This window comes from Hemibagrus wyckioides, linkage group LG22 (genome assembly GCF_019097595.1).
Source record: "Hemibagrus wyckioides isolate EC202008001 linkage group LG22, SWU_Hwy_1.0, whole genome shotgun sequence".
Lineage (NCBI taxonomy): Eukaryota > Metazoa > Chordata > Actinopteri > Siluriformes > Bagridae > Hemibagrus > Hemibagrus wyckioides.
In genome coordinates this window covers 8,862,161-8,885,592 of record NC_080731.1, presented here as the reverse complement: position 1 = coordinate 8,885,592, position 23,432 = coordinate 8,862,161, and the positions used below count along the sequence as shown (strand labels likewise).

The window sequence follows — 23,432 nt, the reverse complement described above, 5'->3', positions numbered from 1 at the left end:
CAAAAATTCATGCTTTCTGTCTGTGTGAAATATTTTGGAGAGCTACCTGCTACCTGCTCAGTCTTATTCCAGTCACCTCACTGTGGGTTTACAGAGGAGAAATTTTAATAACACAATATTGGAAACAAAAACATCTGAAAGAATAGTTAAGGACACCTAAGACAGTTCCCCATCATCCTCAAAGCGTTCTGACACACCATGTGCCTCTGGGTGAATTCCTCAGCTCAGGCTGAAGCACGGGAGCAGAGCAGGACGTTCTGTAAAAGTACAGGCAGGGAACAATGCCAAAACCGACCTACACAATACAGAGTGAACCTGCAGCAGCTGGTATAACAGGCTAGCAGGGTTAAACCCTCCCTCTATTTAAAGAAAATATACTTCATATTTTTAAAACATATCTTATTTTGTCTAATTTCTTCTTAATAGTTGCCTAAAAATGTTTTTACCTCTGTAGAACCCAAAAGTAGATAGATAGACAGACAGACAGACAGACAGACAGACAGACAGACAGACAGATAGACAGACAGACAGATAGACAGACAGATAGATAGATAGATAGATAGATAGATAGATAGATAGATAGATAGATAGATAGATAGATAGATAGATAGATAGACAGACAGACTGATCTTACTGATCCCATGAGGGAAATTCTTATCTTATCGCAACTTAGTCAGTAACAAGATACACAAAATCGAAAGTAACCTAATAGATTTAAGGCTGATTTCTTTCTAGCCCAGACTAGATATACAGTATAGATATATAATTGTTTCAGTTAATTAAACGTGATGCAATGACCCCTAGGGGCTAATTTATTTAAACTCACCTTGAGGACACACCCATAATACTTATGAAATACAATAGTGGGTGTAACTACTGTTGTAATAAGGCTTACAATAGTGGGTGTAATGGCTACTAAATAAACATGAACAAGGTGGATTACTTTATCATTCACAAATTTTTCAACACTGGGACTAAATTTTCAAAAGTCCAAGTACAAATTACAGGAAGGGACAAAATGACACTTTTTGTGTGGTTTGAATGAATGAGCTGTTTAATGACAAAGAGAGCAGAAAGGCAGAAGGCAGAAAGAGCCTCTGAGAGGAGATGCTGGATTTGGAGCAAAAGAGAGGAGGAAAGCTGGAAGCCAGGAGCTGAGGGACCCACCAACTGAAGAGTGTCATGGTTAAGTGTCAGAACACTCAGTGATGGTTGGGTACCGCCTGATGACATCTGCTCCTGGCCGAAAGCTCTGGTTACCTAATGAGGTATCTGAAGATAGCACCCACCAGGTGTACTCTACAACTGTCAATGAAAATATACTATATATAGGCAAAGTAATTGTCATACATAATGTAAAAAAGAGAGCATTAAGTCCTCCCAGATGGTAAGAAGAAGGAACCCAAAGATTCATTTCATAATTAGACATTAGATTAGGAATTAAGATATCATTTCATAATTCCCTTCATAACAACAAGCTGATTAGTTAAATGCTGGGTTAAAATGATAGGCACCCCATGTATTTACATCCAAAGTGATCAGAAGGCCAGGAATTCAAGCCCCAGCACCACCACAGTGCTTTATCAGGCTCCAGAGTAAGGCCCTTAACCCTCTCTACTGCAAGGACACTGTCTCATGGCCAACTCTGTGCTCTGACACCCACTTCCTAACAATTTCACTGTGCTGTAAAGTATATGTGACAAAATAGAACGCTTCACAGATGCTAATAGATCTGGAGTTTGATCCTATGAGTGATCACTAGACAAGGGTACATTGGTCTTATCTGGATTGCTCTTGTTCATGAAGAGCTGGGAAGGAGGTGATGTTAATTCTGAAGCACATCACGAGATTCAGACTGTTTTTATGGGTCTCAGTTATATCTAGTGAGGCGACGCCCTCTGGTGGACAAATTACACCTGAACTGTGAGGTAGAAATACTTGCAACCATTGAAGTCAATGGTTCCAAGTATGGGTTTACAGAAGCCCTGAACCACAAGGTGTGATAAATATTTCACATAAGTGCTATGTCATTATTTTAAAATTATTATCTAATTGTTCCACATTAATATCTTGTCTCATCCTCATACTTGTATTAATTGACTTGTAACCTATAAACTTATGGTCAATATTTTTTCATATTTCTGAATTTAAAAAACTCATTATTTTTACATATTAATTCTACAACTTCAACTTTATTATATAAATTATAATAAGATAAGAAATATCTTATTCCTTTGATGTAGTAACAGACAGACAGATTATATTGCCTATAATGCCGAAAGTTTCAGGACACCCTTCCAAATCATTGAATTCAGGTGTTGTTTAAGTTGCCAACAGTTTGGGGATGACCCCTTCCTGTTCCAACATGACTGTAGACCAGTGCACAAAGCAAGGTCCATAAAGACATGGATGAGTGAGTTTGGTGTGGAGGAACTTCACAGAGTCCTGACCTCAAACCTGATAGAACACCTTTGGGATGAATTACAGTGGAGACTGTGAGCCAGGACTTCTCATCCAACATCAGTGCCTGACCTCACAAATGCGCTTCTAGAGGAATGATCAAATATCATCATAAACACACTCCTGAACCTTGTGGAAAGCCTTCCGACAGGAGTTGAAGCTGTCATGGCTCCATAGGGCGGCCCAACTCCATATTAAATTCATGTGCATGTTAAAGCCAGATGCAGTCTCCGCTCTAACTCATCCCAAAGGTGTTCTATCAGGTTGAGGTCAAGTTCCTCCACACCAAACTCGCTCATCCATGTCTTTATGGACCTTGCTTTGTGCACTGGTGTGCAGTCATGTTGGAACAGGAAGGGGTCATCCCCAAACTGTTCCCACAAAGTTGGGAGCATGAAATTGTCCAAAATGTCTTGATATGCTGAAGCATTAAGAGTTCCTTTCACTGGAACTAAGGGCCCAAGCCCAACCCCTGAAAAAGTCAATGATGTGGAGGGGTGTCCCAAACTTTTGGCAATATAGTGTGGCTGGATGGATAGATTTGTGTGTGCGTGTTTAGAGAATGCTGACGCTAAAAGGATTGTGTAAAGATCAGCAAATTGCAATGTAATGCTGTTGAAAGAAAACTTCCTCACAGCACACCCCTGTTTTATTCCTTATATAGTACTTTAAAAGCGACAGTTATTTACGATAAAAATAGACATATTTTCATTCATTCATTCATTCATCTTTATGAACAGTGTTATCCTGGTCAGGGGTAGGATTTTGTATCCAGAGTACATCCTGCAAAAGCGGAAGTACATCCTGTTTAGATTTTATTAACTATAGCATGTGCTCACGTGTTACCTGTTTCATCAACTGTTACACAGCAAAGACAGGACAATCTTGGTCAAACATTTTTATTACACTATAAACAGCATTCAATATTGTACCACAAAAGTTTTGCGAGTTAAACATTTTTTTTTATCTCATTTCCACTGCATACTATGTGTGTGTACATTATTTACAAGTTTCTCAGCAAAAAACCATACAGTGTATTCAATAACGGCTGAAGGGAAATGCTAATGTTATTTGGAAATAAGGGCTTGAGAAAAAAAGGCCAAGCAATAATATCTATTACAACATCCTGTTAACATCCATGAGGTGAATTAGATTTAAAAACCGAACGATGTTTTATCATCAAGCAGTTGGGAAACGATATTTCATTTTGCAACATGTTTGCAGCGTGTCTCGATAACAAGCGATTTCAGAAGAGGCAGCTGTAGTGGAATAAAACCTCTCGTTATGCAGATCATTCAAAGTGCACACAACAAAAAAACAAAACAAAACAGCAACCAATATTAAATCAAATGTATCCCTAGGATTACACATTAGATACCACAACCCTGTCATTTATGTGTAAAGCTATTACACTTCTCCGCTTATAAGCTTAATCCATGTTTTGCTCCATTTTACATTTACACAGACATGGAACCTGACCGACTTGCAGGAATAAAGTGAGGAAAATGAACGCACCAATAAAACGATTTCTTCTCAGGTTTTCTGCTTCTTAAATTTTACTTACACAAGGAGACTGTGGTGCGTTAGATATTGGCACTAGCTCTGGGGTTTACAAGCCTCGCCTAAGGAAAGAACAAAATTCGAAGGAAAGAAAGAAAGAAATAAAACACGGACATTGCATAGTAATCATTACCCTATTCCCTTCCCGTTACAAACTGAAAGCCCCACCTACCTATGTTACTATTCATTTAACTACGCTATTGGTACAAAAGTCATGTCAGGTGACTGCAGGCTCAGTGCAAAAGATTGAGAGCTATTTTGTGACCAGGAGAAATAATATATGTTAAGAAAAAAAGAAAGAAAGAAAGAAAGAAAGAAAGAAAAAACCTCCAGCTATAATAATATCAACAGAAATGAGGTGCATTTACTGGCTTTATCTCTTACCAAAGTGTCTACATGCTTTATTCAGTAAATTACAAAGAAAAGCCCAAAACTTGATTTTGGGGAAAGTTAGCACTATGGAGACGAGTGGTGCTTTTTTCACAGAACAGTTACTATTTTGCAGGTGGACATACGCCAGGCACTTACGTAGATACGATCGACTTTTTCTTTTTAGAGGAAAAAGGTCACACGGACATTAGGAACACGAGGAGCATTCACTGCCTAAGTTAAAACTGTGGAGAATAAAAGACTAATCCAGGAGCCAGTCCCACAAACCTGTAAAACGACAGAGAAAACAAAACCAGGCTGCTGTGCACAGTAATTAGGGGGGGAAGGGGGAAAATGATGATTCATTTAGCCTATCTGTCTTTAGAGGTAAGCTTCTCGATCAGTTCCTGAAGAGGAGCCAGCTCTTTCCTGTCAATCAGGTTGAACTCCTACAAAAGAACAAAACAGATGAGAGACCTATTAACGATAATTTTGGTCACACTTGTTGAGCAAAATGATGAAAAACAGTGAGGTTAGCGTGAGCAAGTGGAAACCACACGTAAGTGGCGACATGCTTCCAGGGGTTTACAGAAGACAGACGTACACACCTGAACGAAGAAGATGAAGTGTTTGAAGGAGGTGTTGAGATGGGCCTCCTCCTGCAGTTGGATGACTGAGTCAAAGTGCTGGTGGTAAATGTGAGCGTAGACACGGAACAGCCGCTTCAGGATCGTCTTCGCCACAGACATGAAGTTCTTCGGGAACGGCACGCCTGGGATACGGACGCAAAAACCCGACAGTTTTAGAGTACCGTTACATAACAGGCTCAGGCTTTAGAAATAAAACACAGCAAATGTGCTGTTATAGTGAAATAATCAATCACTGGTGGGTGGGTGGATGTATTCCTCTAAAACAACAGTGATTTGCCAATACTTGCGATCTGTCAGATAGCCACACTTTGACCCCTCTCATGTTTCAAGCTTTAAAGCAACCAGTTTGCTCCTGTTATCACTTACAACAGCTATAAACAGTTGTTCCCTCACAAGCCTTTCATTTAATCTCAATTAAGCACTGTGGTATATAAGACTAAAGCTGATAACTAAACAAAAATACTGTTGGATACAGATAAAACATCCTGTCTCATCCTGCCCTTGGATGGATATAAAGAAAGCATGCATATAATTAAATACCCTCCATATTCCTTGTGTCTCTACCCAAGAAACCTACATCCTGCTGTTTATCAATTTACAATAGCAGCTAGACACAATCATGGGATGTCTGTGTTTTGAGTTGTGCTTCCTGCCACACTTTATTTCCTTTCCTCGCTATCTCTTGCTTCGAGAAAGGGCGAGCCCGGGAGAGTCTCACTTTCACTTTGACAACGGTAGCATTTGCGCAAATGTACTGGTATGTGCAGTCTATCTTATATGCTAATGGCTGCTAAGGAAATAAGCTCAACCTCTCATTGTGTCCAATTTCTCAAGAGATGTATATCTTGCTTGAAGTATGCTGAAGTAGAAGAATGCTTCGGCTAGTACTTTACCGTAAAAGGCACAAAAATCTCCTAACTTGAAAATCAAAAAAATGAAAAAGATCTCACCTATTTTTGAAGGGAAAAGTGTTTCATCATCAAGCTGATCCTGAACCCAGGTCATCAGGTAATCAATGTACTTTGGAGCAGAGCATTTGATTGGCTTTTTAATGTTGGTCCCATCAGCCCAATGGTATTCATACCTGAAGGTAAAATGTCAGTTTATAGATTTAATCAAAAAGATAGACGTAAAGTTGGAAACCGATGATCATCACATCTATTTTTGAAGCCTGCCAAGCAGAAGGTAGGTCTTACTTCGGCCCGGCAGACATCAGAGGGCAGTTTTCTTCGGTGCAGAAATCGGTGATGGTCCCATACAGCATGTTGATCTGGTTAAAGAAGTCCACAGCTAGAGAAAAAACACAATGTCAAGCACTTAGAACATCACAAACTTGATCATTTACAATTACCTACATTCCTAATATATTCTGCAAAGGGGCAATTTCCGCTAATTATTGAAGAAGAGAAAACATGAATTTTATTATTCTGTCACTTTGCTGACCTTCTGTTTGAAATTCCTTAAGCTGATATGACATGGAGCAAAAAACAAAACATTGATTGTTGTTACAATATTGTTGTTATAATAAAAAATTAATATTATAATAATTATTAAATAAATAAAAAAATTAAATAATATTAAAATATAAATATTAAAAATTAATATAAATATTAAAATAATTTAAAAAATAAAAATAAAACAATAAAATATAATAATAATAATTATTATTATTATTATTATTATTATTATTATTATTATTATTATTATTATTATTATCCTGCTCTCCTGCTCATTATCCTCTTTGTTAAATACCATTTTTCTCTATGTATTATTAGTCTTGGATTATGTGGTGCATTCACCATACAAACAGTTACTATGATTGAACCAAACAACTGAGCCCGTGACAGTGGAATTTGTAGTTGTAGACAATAGTCAGACGTGTTGGAGTTTAAGGACATCAGAAAAAAGAAATAAAAACATCAAGAAAACAAGACTACCTGGAGTTTTTGTTTTTGTCTGGCCATAAGTTCTCTGAGCAAAAAGATCTCTGGACATTGTCCACCACAGACTCGAATCAATGCTCGAGTCACTTTTGCTCAACATTTCACAAAGCTATGTGATGAAAAATTAAAAAATATCACTGAACTGAAAAAAACAAAACAAAACAAGCATATGTAGTTACTGACGTGTCTGCGCTAGAAAGGTGTTGCACGAAATCACATACTGATTCACGGATGGCTTCATGTTATGACACAGGTGTGTGAATTTATTTTGCAACATACTCACTGCAATAACTAGGGCACTGGTGGCTCAGTGATAGGTTTCTCGCCTACCATGCGGAAGGGTTCGATTCCCAGCCAGTGCCCAAACCCCAGCTACTGGATGCAGTGCCGGTCCCAAGCCCGGATAAAATGGGAGGGTTGTGTCAGGAAGGGCATCCGGCATAAACCTTGTGCCAAGCTGTTGTGCGACCAGTTGGACCAGTTGGTCCGCTGTGGCGACCCCTCACACAAGTAGGACCAGCCGAAAGATCAACAACATACTCACTGCAATAACTGTGAACATACAAGTTTCTTAATTCCTTATTCGTAGAACAGGATTTGTGCACCTGCAATGAAGATTCTGAGACAGTGCTGGAGTGAAACATATTTTGCGACACCAAAGCATTTTTCTCCGTGACTTCAGATGTACTGATAGACGTGTGGCTATTTTCTTCAACTTCAAATTCCACTGTCACAGACGCCCAGTTGTTTTGCTCCAGTAAGACCATGATATGTTACTATAGAAACAGTAGAATAGTAAAGACACACAAACCTGTCAAAAGATTTATAGCCACCCCTACTGTCAGAGCTGCTGTTATAGACCATCATAGTCTACAGACTGGTCTCTAACCAGTCAGACATATTAATTTAGAAACGAACCGCTCAGTACACCGCTAACCACGAGGACATTACTGAGTCTACGGAAACAAATTAGTCTAAAGGTATCCCTTACAGCGACGAGATGGACAGTACCCGATGTCCATCTCGCCTCATTTGAGACGTGCACGTCTCATTTTCTCTAGCTGGGCTGGAGAGTAGAGGCCACACCCATCTTTTCTTGTTCTTCTGTAATTAGATGAAATCAAACACTTTAGTCATCTCAAGCAAGCAGCTGCCGTCACGAATCCACCCTTCCCTGAGGCTATCACTTACAGTCAGTCATTCACGTTGCCCTGCCGTGTCTTTGTTGTTAATAAAAGGCTGCACTAAGAGGCAACAGCACTGAGCACATGCCTTGGGTCTAATTGCTGTATAAAACGTGCGTTGCACTAGAAACAGGTCAAAGCTGTAGATATAAAGTGGCATAGTATATGCAACTAAAATTATGCAGTGTATCAAAAAAATCCCTACAGGAACATGCCTAGGATTGCAGCTTTGAAAATGCTGTTAGAAATATATTATTAGAAAATCCTTTCAGCGTCATAGATGAGAGGAAGACTACTGGATCCAGCATATTAAATTTACATGTGCTGAATACTGTGCTTGTATTAGGGGACTAAATTTGCAATGTGATGTTCAAAAAGCTTATACGGGTGTGATGGACAGGTGTTCACAAACTTTTGGACATATAGTGTACATCAGAGTATATATCCTGTCAAGTTCTGTATCTGTCAAAGCTGAATTGGGGGAATGGACCATTGAACCATGAGGAACATCAAGTTCTAGAAGGGCTTTCAGCATCTAAAGACACAATGACCCACACACAAAACATTCATGCTCACTGATCCAGCTACCATCCCTAAGAGTCACACGGCTAATGGGTTTCAAGCATATAAATACCTAAAACCGTATATATTTAAGAAAAACATGGAAATGGGAAAGCCCCATTCAATTTTTCACACTTGATAGCTATAATAGGTTTCATCAAGCCACACATATAGCGCTGGAGATTAGTGATCTGTCCTAAAGCACACACGCATAGCACTGGGGATTAGTGATCTGTCCTAAAGCACATGCAGCTCTCTCATTTTTCAAGCTCGGCAGCTCCTCATAAGTTGTCTAGTTCAAAAATGAAAATTGTTTACTGTAGCTGTACAGCTGTCTTCAAATCATGATTAGCCAGCTGAGACTAGACAGGCATGATTAGTCAGCTGAGATCTTTTTTTTATGCACAGAGAATTTCCAAAGCTGCAGGGAGTGCACACATCCATCCATTGTCTATACCCACTTTATTTCTAATTAGGCTCACTTTATTTCTAATCAGTCTGCTGGAGCCTATCCCAGTGCACATTGGGCAAAAGGCAGGGGTACACCCTGGACAGGTCCATCACAGGGCCACACATAGACAGACGACCACACACTAACACTCACTCCTACTGGCAATTTAGAATTACCAATCAACCTAATGTACATGTTTTTGGACTGTGGGAGGAAACCAGAGTCAAGCACAAGCACAGGGAGAACTCCACACAGAAAGGTTCGAAACCCGGGACCTTCTTGTTGTGAGGCAACAGTGCTAACCACTAAGCCACCCTGCTGCCCCGATGTTGGGGAGAATGGGGAGAAGTTACACACAAAGCAGATATAACCAATATAACAGCATGTCCCTGAGTGCTTTATTCCTCTTATACAGCAACTTCCTACTATTAACATCTTAATGCTTTCAACAGTTAGTTATTTGTAATGTTGTGGAATGGCAAAGAGACAACTTAGTTCCCGTTATCTTTTATGGCTGACCATCTATTAATGGTCGTTCCCTTACCAACAGCTTGTCATGTTACTGAGAAACCCCAATGAGCAAAATCGCCTGTTCTGAAGAGACTCTCCCATTGTGGAAAATATACTCACTGTACAAAAGTGCTTGACCCTTGAGAGTCACCAGACTTCACCAATGATTAGAAGATTTGTTTTCAATAACAGTACATTTTTAATCTGTCTATTATTAGGCTTAGATTATGTGGAGATTACGTCCATCATGCTGTGGATGTTACTATACAAATGACAGTTTATTAGAATCAATGTATTGAGAGCATTAACATAAACCTGTGATTTGATTAGCAGCTGGAACTGCTCATGGCTGCTGTTGTAGAAAATGAATCTAAAAAATACGAATAGAGGAAATGACTAATCATGATGGAGAATTCAACAGTTCTGTCCACACAGTTACATAAACATAAAGTGTTCTGCAGCTGGAAGTCTACATGAATATTAGAGCTCTAGAACAAAGCTGTAGTGAACCACACACACACACACACACACACAAACACAAACACGCAAACACACGCAAACACACGCAAACACACACAAACACACACAAACACACACAAACACACACAAACACACACAAACACACACACAAACACACGCAATGCTTACTGTTCACGGCCACCCATTCGTTGAGGTCTTCTCCATCTGGGAGCATGACAGCCATGCGCAGGTTGCCGCTGCCCAGCGTTGCCTCGGCATGCTTCAGCAACTCATACTGGTGGGAGCCCTCCGGAATGTTCTTCTTCGGCTTGAACGTCTTCGATGAGCGACTACCGCTGTGCAGAAGAAAGCAAAAATAAATCACTATTTTTAAAGAGCACTTGAGATGCTGCATTCCACACGCAAGTTATTCCTGGCCACAATATCTGATTGAGAGCCTTGTGTGTGTTCACGTGAGGACACAAAATCTTATTGCCCACAGCTTTAAAAATCAGTCTTTCCTACAGAATCAAATTATTTAGTCTGTTATGATTGAGGATAAAGACTGTACGCTTTTTGACTCTGTAGAAGGTGAAAATCAGGAAGAGAAAAAGTAAAAGTATTTAAGGTTTTCAAGCATCAAAAGATGCCGAGAGACAGTGTAATAGCAGTATCCTTCACATAGACCTCAATGGGAACCGGTTTAAAGTGATGCACCATCTCTCATTTGTAATAACTTCACTTTGCTGTCAAAATAAGAGGGGAGATGCAAGCCAGATTCAGCACAGAAACATTAGTACTACAGAAGTGCTAGAGTTTCATACTTGTAGAAATAATAAATCCCTGCTCTCACATGTTTGGACCCTGCAAGCGCACACATGTCTGAGCCTCAATGTGCAGAACCAAACAACAGGAAGGAAGCTAGGGAAGGATGTGCTTGAGCAACGACTCGAATATAAATATCAAGTAGAACCAACAACGAACAAGAAAGCCAAAACCTCAGCTTGAGCCTGAAATATCGAAGTCTGGACTTCGAGCCAAGTCAGTACTTACTTTGGTCCTGTCCAAGTTTTGGTCTACAGAACAACACACAATACTCATTGAGCATGACTAAGTATTAAAATGAGCTTTGTGCATACAATACAGATGATATACATAGTCATAAATGTCTAACTAAGTGGAAACCAGGAAGACTGTGGACTTTTATAGGTAGTATAATTAAGATCCTCCAGATAGCTAGTCTTGTGTGTTTACTCTCTTTGTTGTACTAATCACCTTTAAATAACGAACGACTATGAGGATGTTTTTAATAGCGACTTCAAGGCACTTCTATAGGTCGCTCCTGTATAAGGGCGTATGTTAAAAGCCGTAAATGTAAATGTGAATGTAAATGTACTGACTTCTACTGGTCATTCAAGTCCAGCCCCCCCAAACACTGCTAACATTAGACACTTTTCATACTCCTTCCCCTGGGCCTGGCTTTTGAAGGCAACACCTTTCAGCGGAGGAGCAATGTCAACTGACCCATTGTTATTTTCATAGGCGCTTCAAGTTAGGCCTGATTTACATCTGTGCGTCTGCCAGTGCGCTTGCACGTAATGTGAACGTACCTGCTAAGGGGGCTGGGTTACAGGTAACAAACAGGAATGATACAGAGAGAAAAAAACAAAACCAAAAGGAAGTCTTGCATTTCACTGTAGAATGGAAAACAGTAAGAAGTAGAAACGTGTAGGTAGTAGAAACCTGCAAAACGAAGGTCACGATGTTTCCCTAGTTTGTCACCGGATACGCCTCTCAGTCTCAACCAAACAACATTAACATGAAGCCTAGCTAATGCACAGCACCCAAAACTGCACATGATTTATTATAGGCTTTTTTAATCATCTTTGGCCACTTTTCTAGCACAGAGTGTCTGTTTTTCTCAACGCCTATGTGTTGCTTTAATGTGACCTCCTGCGTCTCTCCAAGTCCTGGCCTATATTTTGAACATTCTGACGTTGCCTACCATCAATCGATATTCATGATGACTTACAGTACAAACTGACTATACAATACATTACTATGCAATACAAACCTCCTTGGCTGACTTAAAATACGGTTTGGTCTTCAGCAGACCTGAATGCTACAAAATCTGAGGAGGAAATCTCAAACAAAATACCCAACCTACTTAACTGTGGGACGTTTTAATGTAGCACAACTATCTAACAATTAGCGTTTTTAACCAGCTGTTCCAAACCTGAGCAGGAAGATGTTTATTCATTACTTAATGTTAAGACATATCGGGCTAACATGATTCCCAAAGCATGATAAGAGACTCAATTTAAGGTAAGGTGGGAGGTTTATCTGCATTTGATCGCTTTTTGGGGTCATCGTAAAAATGTCACTTGACCTAATATAGATTTGAAAAAGCTGTTAAAACTGTGAAAGGACTTCCTTAGACTAGTTTGGTTGGTCAGTGGGGACGAGTTTTAACACAGTGCTGAAATGCAACCTGCAGTTATAATGCATTAAAGACTCCCTGCTTTAAGACAGATTGCACTGTCCTGTAGATCAGATGTGTAGCTGTATTTCTGTGCCACATTCTTCGACACAATAACCTCGAAACCTGTAAACAAGTCTACTTACGGGAATCATGAAGCGTTTTATTCCTGACGTTTCCTCTGACAGAACACATTAGGATCAAAATGACATTTATATGACTAACTGCTCGATCCAAAGACGGCTGGTTGTGTCCTACGATGCACATAAGAACATTTATACACTACTTATTAATGCTTATATATATACGGTCAGACTTGCTGTTCGGCTTTTTTTTTTAATTCTTGTAACATTTCTTTGAGAATAGTGAGCTATGAATAATGTCAGAATAATGGAGTTTAGCTTCACGTCATTCCCTCAGAATCTGAATGGACAGTGGTTTGCTGTTCTTTAAGGAAGAGCCTCATGCGAACAACATTTCCTGAGGTCAAGTGACTGCTACGTGGGATAAACTAAACAGTTGATGCTACAGCACACATCACATGCCTAGATAATAAAGCTTATACTGACATTTTCTTACATCGAGGAGCTTCCGTAACACACACTGCAGCACCGCGTGAGAGAGGGCATTTTGAGGAACTGTGGGTTTCATGAAACCGAAGCTGGCTGACGGAAAAAAGTCTAATATAGAGTGACGGTGGAAACTGCTGACCTTTAACAAGCACAACAATAATATACCTAACACTTATCACACACTCAGGGTCACAACTTGTTCCAAACTGTGCATCATTTAGTCCTTAATCCTAAAACACTAGCTTTTTAATGTTTTTTTATCATCATCATCATCATCATCATCATCATCATCATCTACATGCATTACTTTAAGAAATGTATGAAATGAAAATAATAGCTTTTCACATTCGTCTCTGTCGACTGACATGACAGCCTGCCTGTTAAGCTGGTTTTACACTTCTTTAAGTTTATTACTTGTCATGCCGCATAGAAAAACACCACATTCTGCCTACACCATCAATCAGCGCAATCTAGGCTTGTGCACAAAATAACACAAACAGAAACGGTTTTTTCCTGTATAAAGCCTCCAGGATGCATTTATGTCCCGTCATGACAAGAGTGTGATGAGACATTACAGAAGTATTTCCTTCACTGTCACAATTCAACAAACTGCTGTTCTTTTAAACCCTATATATTTTATTTACATTTTGCCATCACCACTAACATTGACACTATACTGCCAAAAGTTTTGGGACACCCCTCCAAATCATTGGATTCAGATGTTGTTTTTCAGGGGTTGGTCTCGGCCCCTTAGTTCCAGTGAAAGGAACTCTTAATGCTTCAGCCATACCAAGACATTTTGGACAATTTCATGCTCCCAACTTTGTGTGAACAGTTTGGGGATGACCCCTTCCTGTTCCAACATGACTGCACACCAGTGCACAAAGCAAGGTCCATAAAGACATGGATGAGAGAGTTTGGTGTGGAGGAACTTCACAGAGTCCTGACCTCCTCCAACCTGATAGAACACCTTTGGGATGAATTAGAGCAGAGACTGTGAGCCAGACCTTCTGTCCAACATCAGTACCTGACCTCACAAAAGCTCTTCTAGTGGAATGGTCAAAAATTCCCATAAACACACTCCTAAACCTGGTGGAAAGCCTTCCCAGAAGAGCTGAAGCTGTTATAGCTGCAAAGGGCGGGACAACTCCATATTACATTCATGCGTATGTAAAGGCAGACGTCCCAGTTTTGACCTGGCTCGCAGTCTCCACTCTAATTCATCCCAAAGGTGTGCTATCAGGTTGAGGTCAGGATTCTGTGCAGTTCCTCCACACCAAACTCGCTCATACATGTCTTTATGAACCTTGCTTTGTGTACTGGTGTGCAGTCATGTTGGAACAGGAAGGGGCAATCCAAGACCACCGACCAAACATTATCCTTTATGATGTGCCTGCGGCAGTGAATCAGGGCCAACTTTCGAACACTGTAAAGCCTGCTTGAGACGAACACCATAGCAAGTCGTACAACCGTGAGATTTTAACCGTACATTTGTCAGAACTTTATCTTCACTCACAGTACCACTGACTAAAATATTTCTACGACAAGCGATTTTTATCTACGACAACAAAATTGGTCTGGAAAGAAAAAAAAAAAAGACACAGTAAAGCCAGTTTAGTTCAAATAAGAATAAGCCTAATTATAATCACTGACATTCCTAACTTCAAAAATGTATCCAGCATTCATAAGAGCTCCACTTTAAGTACTACTTTAACCAGCACATGACCCCTCCAACTGATCAGATTCAATTTAGACAATCACATGACTTCATTCTGCTTTCCTTTAAACCTTGCCCTATTTCACGCAGAAGTCTATTCCTTAAAATATGGCTTTTAGCTTTCCTGGAAAGGAGAAGCTCAAAATAACTCGCAGATATGATATCACTTGACGCAATAATGCTATTTAAATCGAAATGACAGCAACATAAAGCACTTCTTCACTTTACTTCAAAACCAGACCAGCAAATATAAGCATTAAGGATAACAGAAACTGGTGGAATCTCATATAGCTATACGTTTTGACGTGTAGTTTACTGAGCAATTCAGGGCCTTGCTCAGGGGCCCAGCAGAGGCAGCTTAGTGGACCTGGGATTCGAACTCACAACCTTTTGAGAGGGCGGTGGTAGCTCAAGTGGTTAAGGCTCTGGGTCTTTGACCGGAAGATCGGGGTTCCTTTGATTGGAAGATCGCCCCCAGCACCACCAAGCAGCCACCTTTGGGCCCTTGAGCAAATCCCCCAATCCACCATGCTCCAGGGGTGCTGCATCATGGCTGACCCTGCTCTGTGCTCTGACCACAAACCCCAAGGAGAAGGAATTTCACCGTATATGTGACAACTTAACCTGATCAGTAGTCCAACACCGTAACCACTAAAGCCACATCACCAGCAAGCAATAAGAACAACATTCAGACACCGGAGGTATCTCAACTAGCGTTATGTTTTGACGTGTAGTTCACTATGTAGGGCGTAGACGTCATTACGTCAGACCGTATTTGGAGTGCGTGTATAGGGAGTACGCAGGCATTTGGGATGAAGCCCTATTGCTTAACGAAAGAAATTGGGACTCATTTACAAAGTATTCCCTTACACGCTCCATATACAGTTACCGCAATATTTATTCACCACTCACTAGCTACGTTTTCTTCTCTAAACGTTCTACCTTGTTAATTTACAAATGATTTCAGCATCATCAAGGGTGAACCAAACTAGCTATTAGCCGGGTGACTAGCTTTAGCAAACTTCACTGGTCTTGTTTGTTTATTGCTTTTTTCCTCCTTTCTTTACGTCACCACCCAGTTTATATACTTGTTTAAGTACTAGCTAATTGGCTGCGCTATTTAGTACAGTGAATAATAGTACTGTCGGTTGATTTAAGCACATTAGCGCTTCCTAAAAGTAATGTCGCTAGCTTAGCTTAGCTCCACAGCTACCACCACCACCATCACAACAGACAGGTAGAAAAACCAATCATCAAACGTTTTATACTCACAATAAAAAGCTCATATCTATCACTGAGGTTATCCAGTTATTAGATCGCTAGTATGACCGTCGAGACAATCGTGAATAGATGAATATTATGATGAAGCTCCGGGTGACGCTGAGAAACACGCAGACTCGGTCTCGACACTTCGCTCTCTTCAGTGCAACAAAACTTCTCCTCGCTACTCCAAGTCTCGTCGGCGGCTGTGTTCTCGCGAGAACCTACGGTGTCAGCAACGCGAGGAGGTGAGGAAGGTGCCTTTGCGCCTTTCACCGCTTATTGAGATTCTTATTAAAGATACTGTACGTATAAAAAAAAAAAAAAAAAGATGTCAAGAAGAAGAATGAAACAAATACAGACACTTGAGAACTTTTAGCAAACGTGGATGAACCCGAGAACAACAGATGAAAAAGGAAACTATTACCAACAGTCCAAGCTTTTTTTTTTTTTTTTCAAAATAAGTGTTTATAGGCGAAAAGTAATGCCGGTATGTCTGATCATAGGGGATGTGCACTTTAGAAAAGAAAATGCACAACTGGATGAGGCTACAGTTAAGTAGTCTTTATTTCTCACATATACACCGAGCAGCCATAACATTATGACCTAATATTGTGTTGGTCCTCCTTCTGCTGCCAAAACAGCCCTGATCCTATCATGCACTGTGTATTCTGAAAACTTTCTATCAGAACCAGAATTAACTTCTTCAGCATCAGTAGCTCGTCTGTTGGATCAGATCACACAGACCAGCCTTCGCTCCCTACGTACATCAGTGAGCCTTGGCCGCCCATGACCCTGTCGCCGGTTCACCACTGTTCCTTCCTTGGACCACTTTTGATAGATACTGACCACTGCAGATGGGAACTCTCCACAAGAGCTGCAGTTTTGGAGATCCAGTCGTCTAGCCATCACAATTTGGCCCTTCATCAAATCCTTACGCTTGCGCATTTTTCCTGCTTCTAACACATCAACTTTGAGGACAAAATGTTTACTCTCTCTTTAATATATCCCACCCACTAACGGGTGCCATGATGAGGACATAATCAGTGTTATTCACTTCATCTCTCAGTGCTCTGATCGGTGTATATTCTCTTAGCTGTGGAGCTCTTACTTTGAAACACATTATCGTGCTATTATTATTATTATTGTCCTGTGCTTCACTCTTCACGCGTCACCGTGTCCTCTGCCGGTGCAGGTCAACGTGATTGTTTCGGAAGAGCATGTGTTAGATAGTTGCGGATTTTTTTCTTCTTAAATGTTTCTCAGTTATTATTTGTTATAATTTCCGTGTGTTATTCTCACCACGCTGCTGTAATGGCTGTTTACGGAAGGACGGCGCTTGTCTCTGCGCTCGTGCGTCACTTCAGTGGAAGTCGCTCCTCATGCGTTAGGTTGAAGTTCCTCGAGACAAACCAAAGCATGCGAGTTGTTTCTAATGTAAAATACGGACTGGGGAGAGAAAGTTATGTCTTCCCGGTGAATCCCGTGAAAGCTCCATTCAGCTGGGCCACACAACGCAGATCTCTCTCATCAGAAGTAAGAACCTAGCTTAGACGTGTGTCATGAAGTTTCAGTAGAGATACACTGCTGTATAACAGCTGTATAGTGTAGTGTCCATATTAGTAAAGCAGCTTTCTGTGTATCCACAGTGATATTCAGGATTTGGCCAGGGTCAGTGATGCTTAGATGCTAAATGCTACATGATGCTAGAACTTTCCAAAATGTTTAGAATCTTAATAACATTATTTTGCACTAATAGTGTGTCTGGGAAGAAGCTGTTGATGATATTTACCCCTAAGTTAACTGTTCCCAGATGTTTTTCAGGGCCAACCTTTGCTCCCCACATGCATCAGTAAGCCTTGGCCGCCCATGACCCTGTCGCCGGTTCACCACTGTCCCTTCCCTGGACCACTTTTGATAGATACTGACCACTGCAGATCGGGAACACCCCACAAGAGCTGCAGTTTTGGAGACGCTCTGATCCAGTCGTCTAGCCATCACAATTTGGCCCTTCGTCAAGTCCTTACACTTTCCCATTTTTCCTGCTTCTAACACATCAAGTTTGAGGGCAAAATGTTCACTTGCTGCCTAATATATCCCACCCACTAACAGGTGCCATGATGAACACTGATTATCTCCTCATCTCTCAGTGATCACAATGTTATGGCTGATCGGTGAACATTACTGCACAGTGAAATTCTTTCTTTACGTATCTCGTCCTTGGAGTGTTGGTCAACCATGATGAGGCACCACTGGAATGAGGGGGGGTTGGGGGCCTTGCTCAAGAGCCCATTGGTGGCAGCTTGGCAGTACTGGGGCTTGAACCCCGACCAACATCCTAGAGCCTTAACCACTTGAGCTACCACCCTAGAGTGATACATATTCACGGAAACTGGACAAGTGATGCTTAGATGCTAAACCTGTAGGAGTTTAGTGGCGCTGGGGCTTGACCTCCTTGACGTAGCTGACTGGATCTTAAAATCTATTTTTTGTGCCAGCTCTTTCAGATCTACAGATGCTTTGTATTCTATAAAAGTGCCACTAGGTGCAATTGTGTAGTTTGACTCTGGAGTTTGTTTTTTTTTTGTCTCTCTCTGTGTCCTACCTCGGAAATGCATGCTGGTAGATGTATTGGTGGTTCTAAATTGCACCTACGTGCCATGTGATGGACTAGAGCTCCATCCAGGCTTTATTCCCACCTCATGCCCTGTGTACTCAAGAATGGGCTGTGGAATCCAAAACCAGTCTGATCCTGACCAGGACAAAATGGTTAGATGAATGAATGAATAAATAAATGAAAGTATCTCCACATCCACTGCTCTCCATATCCATGATAATATAAGAGAATTGTTTAGTTACCCGGTCAGCTTATTTCCTAGTTTGTAGATCTTCTCAGCCCAAATGTTTATACTAACAGGTAGTCCTTTCTCATAGGCACCGTACAAAGAAGACGATTATCCCCCTCTTCCAGAGTACTCTCTTTCTCCAGAGAAGGAACAGAAGGAAGTGTTCATCGTCCGGGTTAAAGGTCTGCCGTGGTCGTGTAGTGCTGAGGACCTGCTGAAATTCTTCTCAGGTATGTGCTGCTGCTGTTTTATAACAATCGCCATCGAATATAGGCGACCGATGAACGAGTACATTTAACATCAGCGGCTTGTTGTTTATTTATCTTTAACAGTACACTGGTGACGTCGACTCATAAGATATTTTCAATCGGAATAAAACAAATGAATTATTATATCGCTGCAAGTCTGATATAAAATGAGTCAGGACACTGTTGGCTATCAGTGCGAGATGTTTTTGCCTCTGTTGGGTTCAGATTTTCAGTGGTTGAAGATAGCGGCTTCAAATTCCAGAGGCTTATGAACAAGCACTTGTGGCATCTCAGAGAGCAGCTTTATATCACCATTTACTTGGGTTTTGGTTTAACATCACCATTTACTTTGAAGATAAGAAGAAACATTGAAGAAGCATTTGTGTGAAACATTTGCCCTTTTCAGGTTAGGTAAAAAGAAAACTACTTATAAAGACTACAAATACTTAAAGCCATGGGTGTCTAGTTTTATATGAGCTATTATTCACTACTATGGACCTTGATATGACAAAGAAATTCAGTGCTGAATATGGACACAACAAAGCAGAAACTCCATTATTTTGGGCCCTGAGAAAAAAGATTTACCTCAATGTAAAAGCTTCCTTTTAAGAGACCCGTAATTACAACAATGTATCTGTCGATACAGAATGTCGCATTCACAAAGGAGTGAACGGAATCCATCTTATGTATCACAAAAACGGAAAGCCCACAGGACAAGCCTTCATCGAGCTGGAGCATGAGGAGGATGTCAGCAAAGCCTTGGAGATGCACAGGCAGTATCTTGGGCCCCGTTATGTAGAAGGCAGGTGCAGCAGATTTCTAATGTAGTTATGAAAGTGTAAAAACGTGTATCAGCATCTCGTGCATAACATGTGGCGATGGTGTTTATTACAGTGTATGAAGTGACCAATCAAGATGCGGAGTCCATACTGAAGGGCACGGATGAGATCCAAGATGGAGTGGTTCGCATCCGAGGTCTGCCCTTTACCTGCACGGATAAGGATATTATCCAGTTTTTTTCAGGTCAGAACCTAACATGCAACTTTAGCAGAAAATCCTATACATTGTAAGCTGACTCATTTGATAAAATCGACTCTTTCAGGACTGAGCATCGTGAAGGATGGGGTCACGCTGGTCATGGACCGCTGGGGTCGAAGTTCAGGTGACGCGTTTGTGCAGTTTGATACGCAGGAGATGGCTAATGAAGCACTGAAGAGAGACCGAGAGGTTATTGGAAACAGGTCAGATCATTACACCACCACGTTAAACTAAAATGCGCCTGCATTTTAAACTTAGAAAAATCATTGTACATCTGAATACAGGATAATGTATCTTTATTACACCACTATATCCTTTGACGTTTCCCCGAACAGGTACATCGAGGTGTATCCGAGCAAGAAGAGCGAGATTCAGATGCAGTACGGCAGGACGAAAGGAGGAGACGCTCCAGCCAACACAGTCCGCACACAAAAGAGTATGTTTGTTTTAATAATAGCTGCATGATTAAGATTCGGGTATTGATCGGGCCACTCGTATGGTCTTGGCGCATTTAACAGTGCAATCATCAGCCATTTTATTAGGAGCACTATACTAATACAGGGTAGGACACAATTTGCTCTTAGAGCAGCCTCAGATCTTCATGCCATGGATTCCAACCTCCATGTTAATGTGATTGTATGATATAATTGCTGCAGGTTTGTCAGCTGCATATTCGATTATGTGGGTTTTTAAACCTCATTCCTGTTCTTGGGTGACTAAAGCAGTGCTTGTTGTATCTAACCTGCATCAAGGTTCAATGACGGTTATAAAGACTGTATTCATGGCAGCTCGAAGCACTTCAGCCATTCTCCTCTGATCTCTCTCATAAACAAGTCGTCCATTTGCAGAACCACTGCCCTCTGGAGGAATTTTATTTTCATACCATTCTGTGTAAACTGTGGAGTCCCAGGATATCAGAAATATTTTAAGTACTCAAATCATGATGTCTAGCACTAACTAAGACACAGAGATTACATTTGTCCCCTTCCTGATCGGAGGCTTTTTGATCTGTATCTGTGTTATTCTATCTATTGTCATGAATAGCTGATTGTATAACTGCATAAAGGAGCAGACGTACAGTTGCTTTTATAATAATGTGGTTGATGATTGTAACTGGATATTTACTAATATTTCAAAATACTCTTTTACATATTCAGTGTGTAATCTGTGTAGTAATGCGTCATTTGTGGCTATGAAGCGTTCAGAAATGTTTGTCTTTTTTTTTTTGCAGTCAGCAATGTCTCTCTTCCCACACATTATATACACATGAGGGGTCTACCATATCAAGCCACGGCTGGAGACGTGATAAACGTGAGAACTTTTCTTAAAACTATACACAAGTAATTAACTCATTACCTTGTTTTAGAGTTCTACTAGCATTTTTATCTCGCACTTCGGTATATGTGTAGGATAGGCAGTGTATGAAATGGATGGGCTTTGCCACAGATAGTCTTTGAGATGAAATAGAAAAGGAAGTCACAAGAAGAGAAATGTGTAACAATAGCGGTGCATTTACGGTATTTGGCAGACGCCTTTATCCAGAGCGACTTACATTTTATCTCATTTTTTATACAAGTGAGAAACTGAGGGTTAAAGGCCTTGTTCAGGGGCAGTTTGTTCGGTGGCAGTTTATTAGACCTGGGATTTGAACAACCTTCAGATCAGTAGTCCAGTGCCTTAACCACCAAGCTACCACATCCTCAGTATTCCTTCACAACTTTTTGATGCCCAACATGCTACTACACCGATCAGGCATAACATTATGAGCACTGGCAGGTGAAGAGAATAACACTGATCTCTCCTCATCATGGCACCTGTTAGTGAGTGGGATATATTAGTTTTATATATATATATATATATATATATATATATATATATATATATATATATATATATATATATATATATATATATATATATATATGTCAGAAGCAGGAAAAATGGACAAGCGTAAGGATTTGAGTGAGTTTGACAAGCACTAATTTGTGATGGCTAGACGTCTGGATCTGAGCATCTCCAAAACTGCAGCTCTTGTGGGGTGTTCCTGGTCTGCAGTGGTCAGTATCTATCAAAAGTGGTCCAAGGAAGGAACAGTGGTGAACCGGTGACAGGGTCATGGGTGGCCAATGCACAAGGGGAGCGAAGGCTGGCCCGTGTGATCCGATCCAACAGACAAGCTACTGTTGCACAAACTGCTGAAGAAGTTAATGCTGGTTCTGATAGAAACGTGTCAGAATACACAGTGCATGACTGTTTTGCCAGCAAAAGGGGGGACCAAAATAATATTAGGCAGGTGGTCATAATGTTATGCCTGGTCAATGTACGTGTATGCAATAAACAGGTAACTGCGTGTACAGTTCCAGGGCCAGAAACACGACTGATGAATGACCTTTGTAAACACTGTACTTGTAATCTACAATTTTCAGTGTATAACGTATTATGATTTGTTCTCAGTTTTTTCACCCTATCAGGGTGGCAAAGGTTCTGATCGAGTACGGGCCCGACGGGAGACCTAGCGGCGAGGCAGCCGCTCACTTCACAACGGGACAGGATGCGATGGAAGCAATGACCAAAGACAGACAGTACATACGTAAGGTTTAAGAAGGTTGAAATGTGCTTAAAGACATGCAGCATTTCTAATTCTATCAGCTAGTGTCAGTATCAGCCTTCAACACAGCTTGCCTATATAAAGTGTATGTCAGTAATTCATTTGGATCTTCTGGCTCTTTAATTAATCTTGCAAAAATGTTCTAAATCAGCACTTGTGGTAAAAACAAATAATGTAATGTTCTAGTGTTCCAAGTGTGAATTGATTTAATTTTTCTTTTCAATGCAGAGGACAGATATATTGAGTTGTACCTAAATTCCTCATAAAAGGACTGAAAAGGTATGTTGCATTTTTCTGCCATTTTCATCAACCAGTATTAATCACTACTTTGCTCAATAACAGTGCTTTTATTTTTTTTTTTATTTCTCTCTAGGTGATCTGTACAAAGCATTTTGGCAATATTTATTTGAAATAAATATGGAAAAAAACTGTAATTAAACCTGCCCAGTTGTGGAGTACATTGTGTTGTGTGTTTTTCCTTTCATAGAAGTACTTATTCAGAATGACGAATATAGTA

At 40.5% G+C, this 23,432-nt stretch overlaps 2 protein-coding genes across 3 annotated transcripts; one reads left to right on the top strand and one right to left on the bottom strand.

Moving 5' to 3' along the window:
* Window positions 1-3,343: 3,343 nt before the first annotated feature.
* On the bottom strand, window positions 3,344-16,394 carry mob1ba (MOB kinase activator 1Ba). Its single transcript, XM_058374336.1, has 6 exons — window positions 16,188-16,394; window positions 10,337-10,503; window positions 6,236-6,329; window positions 5,990-6,123; window positions 4,998-5,161; window positions 3,344-4,838 (listed from the first exon to the last, which is right to left on the bottom strand). The coding sequence occupies exons 1-6, from the start codon at window positions 16,199-16,201 to the stop codon at window positions 4,761-4,763; spliced, it is 651 nt and encodes a 216-aa protein (XP_058230319.1). The 5' UTR covers window positions 16,202-16,394; the 3' UTR covers window positions 3,344-4,760.
* Window positions 16,395-17,325: 931 nt separating this feature from the next.
* On the top strand, window positions 17,326-23,424 carry grsf1 (G-rich RNA sequence binding factor 1). 2 transcript variants are annotated; one of them, XM_058374334.1, is made up of 10 exons: window positions 17,327-17,711; window positions 19,110-19,251; window positions 19,916-20,071; window positions 20,164-20,292; window positions 20,372-20,510; window positions 20,643-20,743; window positions 21,539-21,618; window positions 22,762-22,897; window positions 23,144-23,194; window positions 23,289-23,424. In XM_058374334.1, exons 1-9 carry the CDS (start codon window positions 17,490-17,492, stop codon window positions 23,179-23,181), a joined length of 1,143 nt encoding a protein of 380 aa, XP_058230317.1. In that variant the 5' UTR covers window positions 17,327-17,489; the 3' UTR covers window positions 23,182-23,194; window positions 23,289-23,424. The 2 variants fall into 2 exon arrangements, with proteins under 2 accessions (XP_058230318.1, XP_058230317.1); XM_058374335.1 differs by lacking the exon at window positions 19,916-20,071 and having other exon boundaries at window positions 17,326-17,711.
* The last annotated feature ends 8 nt before the right edge of the window (window positions 23,425-23,432 follow it).

Excerpts from the sequence above, each read along its gene's own strand:
- grsf1 (XM_058374334.1), top strand. The coding sequence starts at position 17,490 with ATGGCTGTTTACGGAAGGACGGCGCTTGTCTCTGCGCTCGTGCGTCAC. Across the intron at positions 17,712-19,109 it reads GCAGATCTCTCTCATCAGAA|GCACCGTACAAAGAAGACGA; the intron begins GTAAGAACCTAG and ends CCTTTCTCATAG. Across the intron at positions 22,898-23,143 it reads CAAAGACAGACAGTACATAC|AGGACAGATATATTGAGTTG; the intron begins GTAAGGTTTAAG and ends TTTTCAATGCAG.
- mob1ba (XM_058374336.1), bottom strand. Across the intron at positions 6,330-10,336 it reads CGAATGGGTGGCCGTGAACA|CTGTGGACTTCTTTAACCAG; the intron begins GTAAGCATTGCG and ends TTTTTTCTCTAG. Across the intron at positions 6,124-6,235 it reads CTGATGTCTGCCGGGCCGAA|GTATGAATACCATTGGGCTG; the intron begins GTAAGACCTACC and ends TTTTACCTTCAG.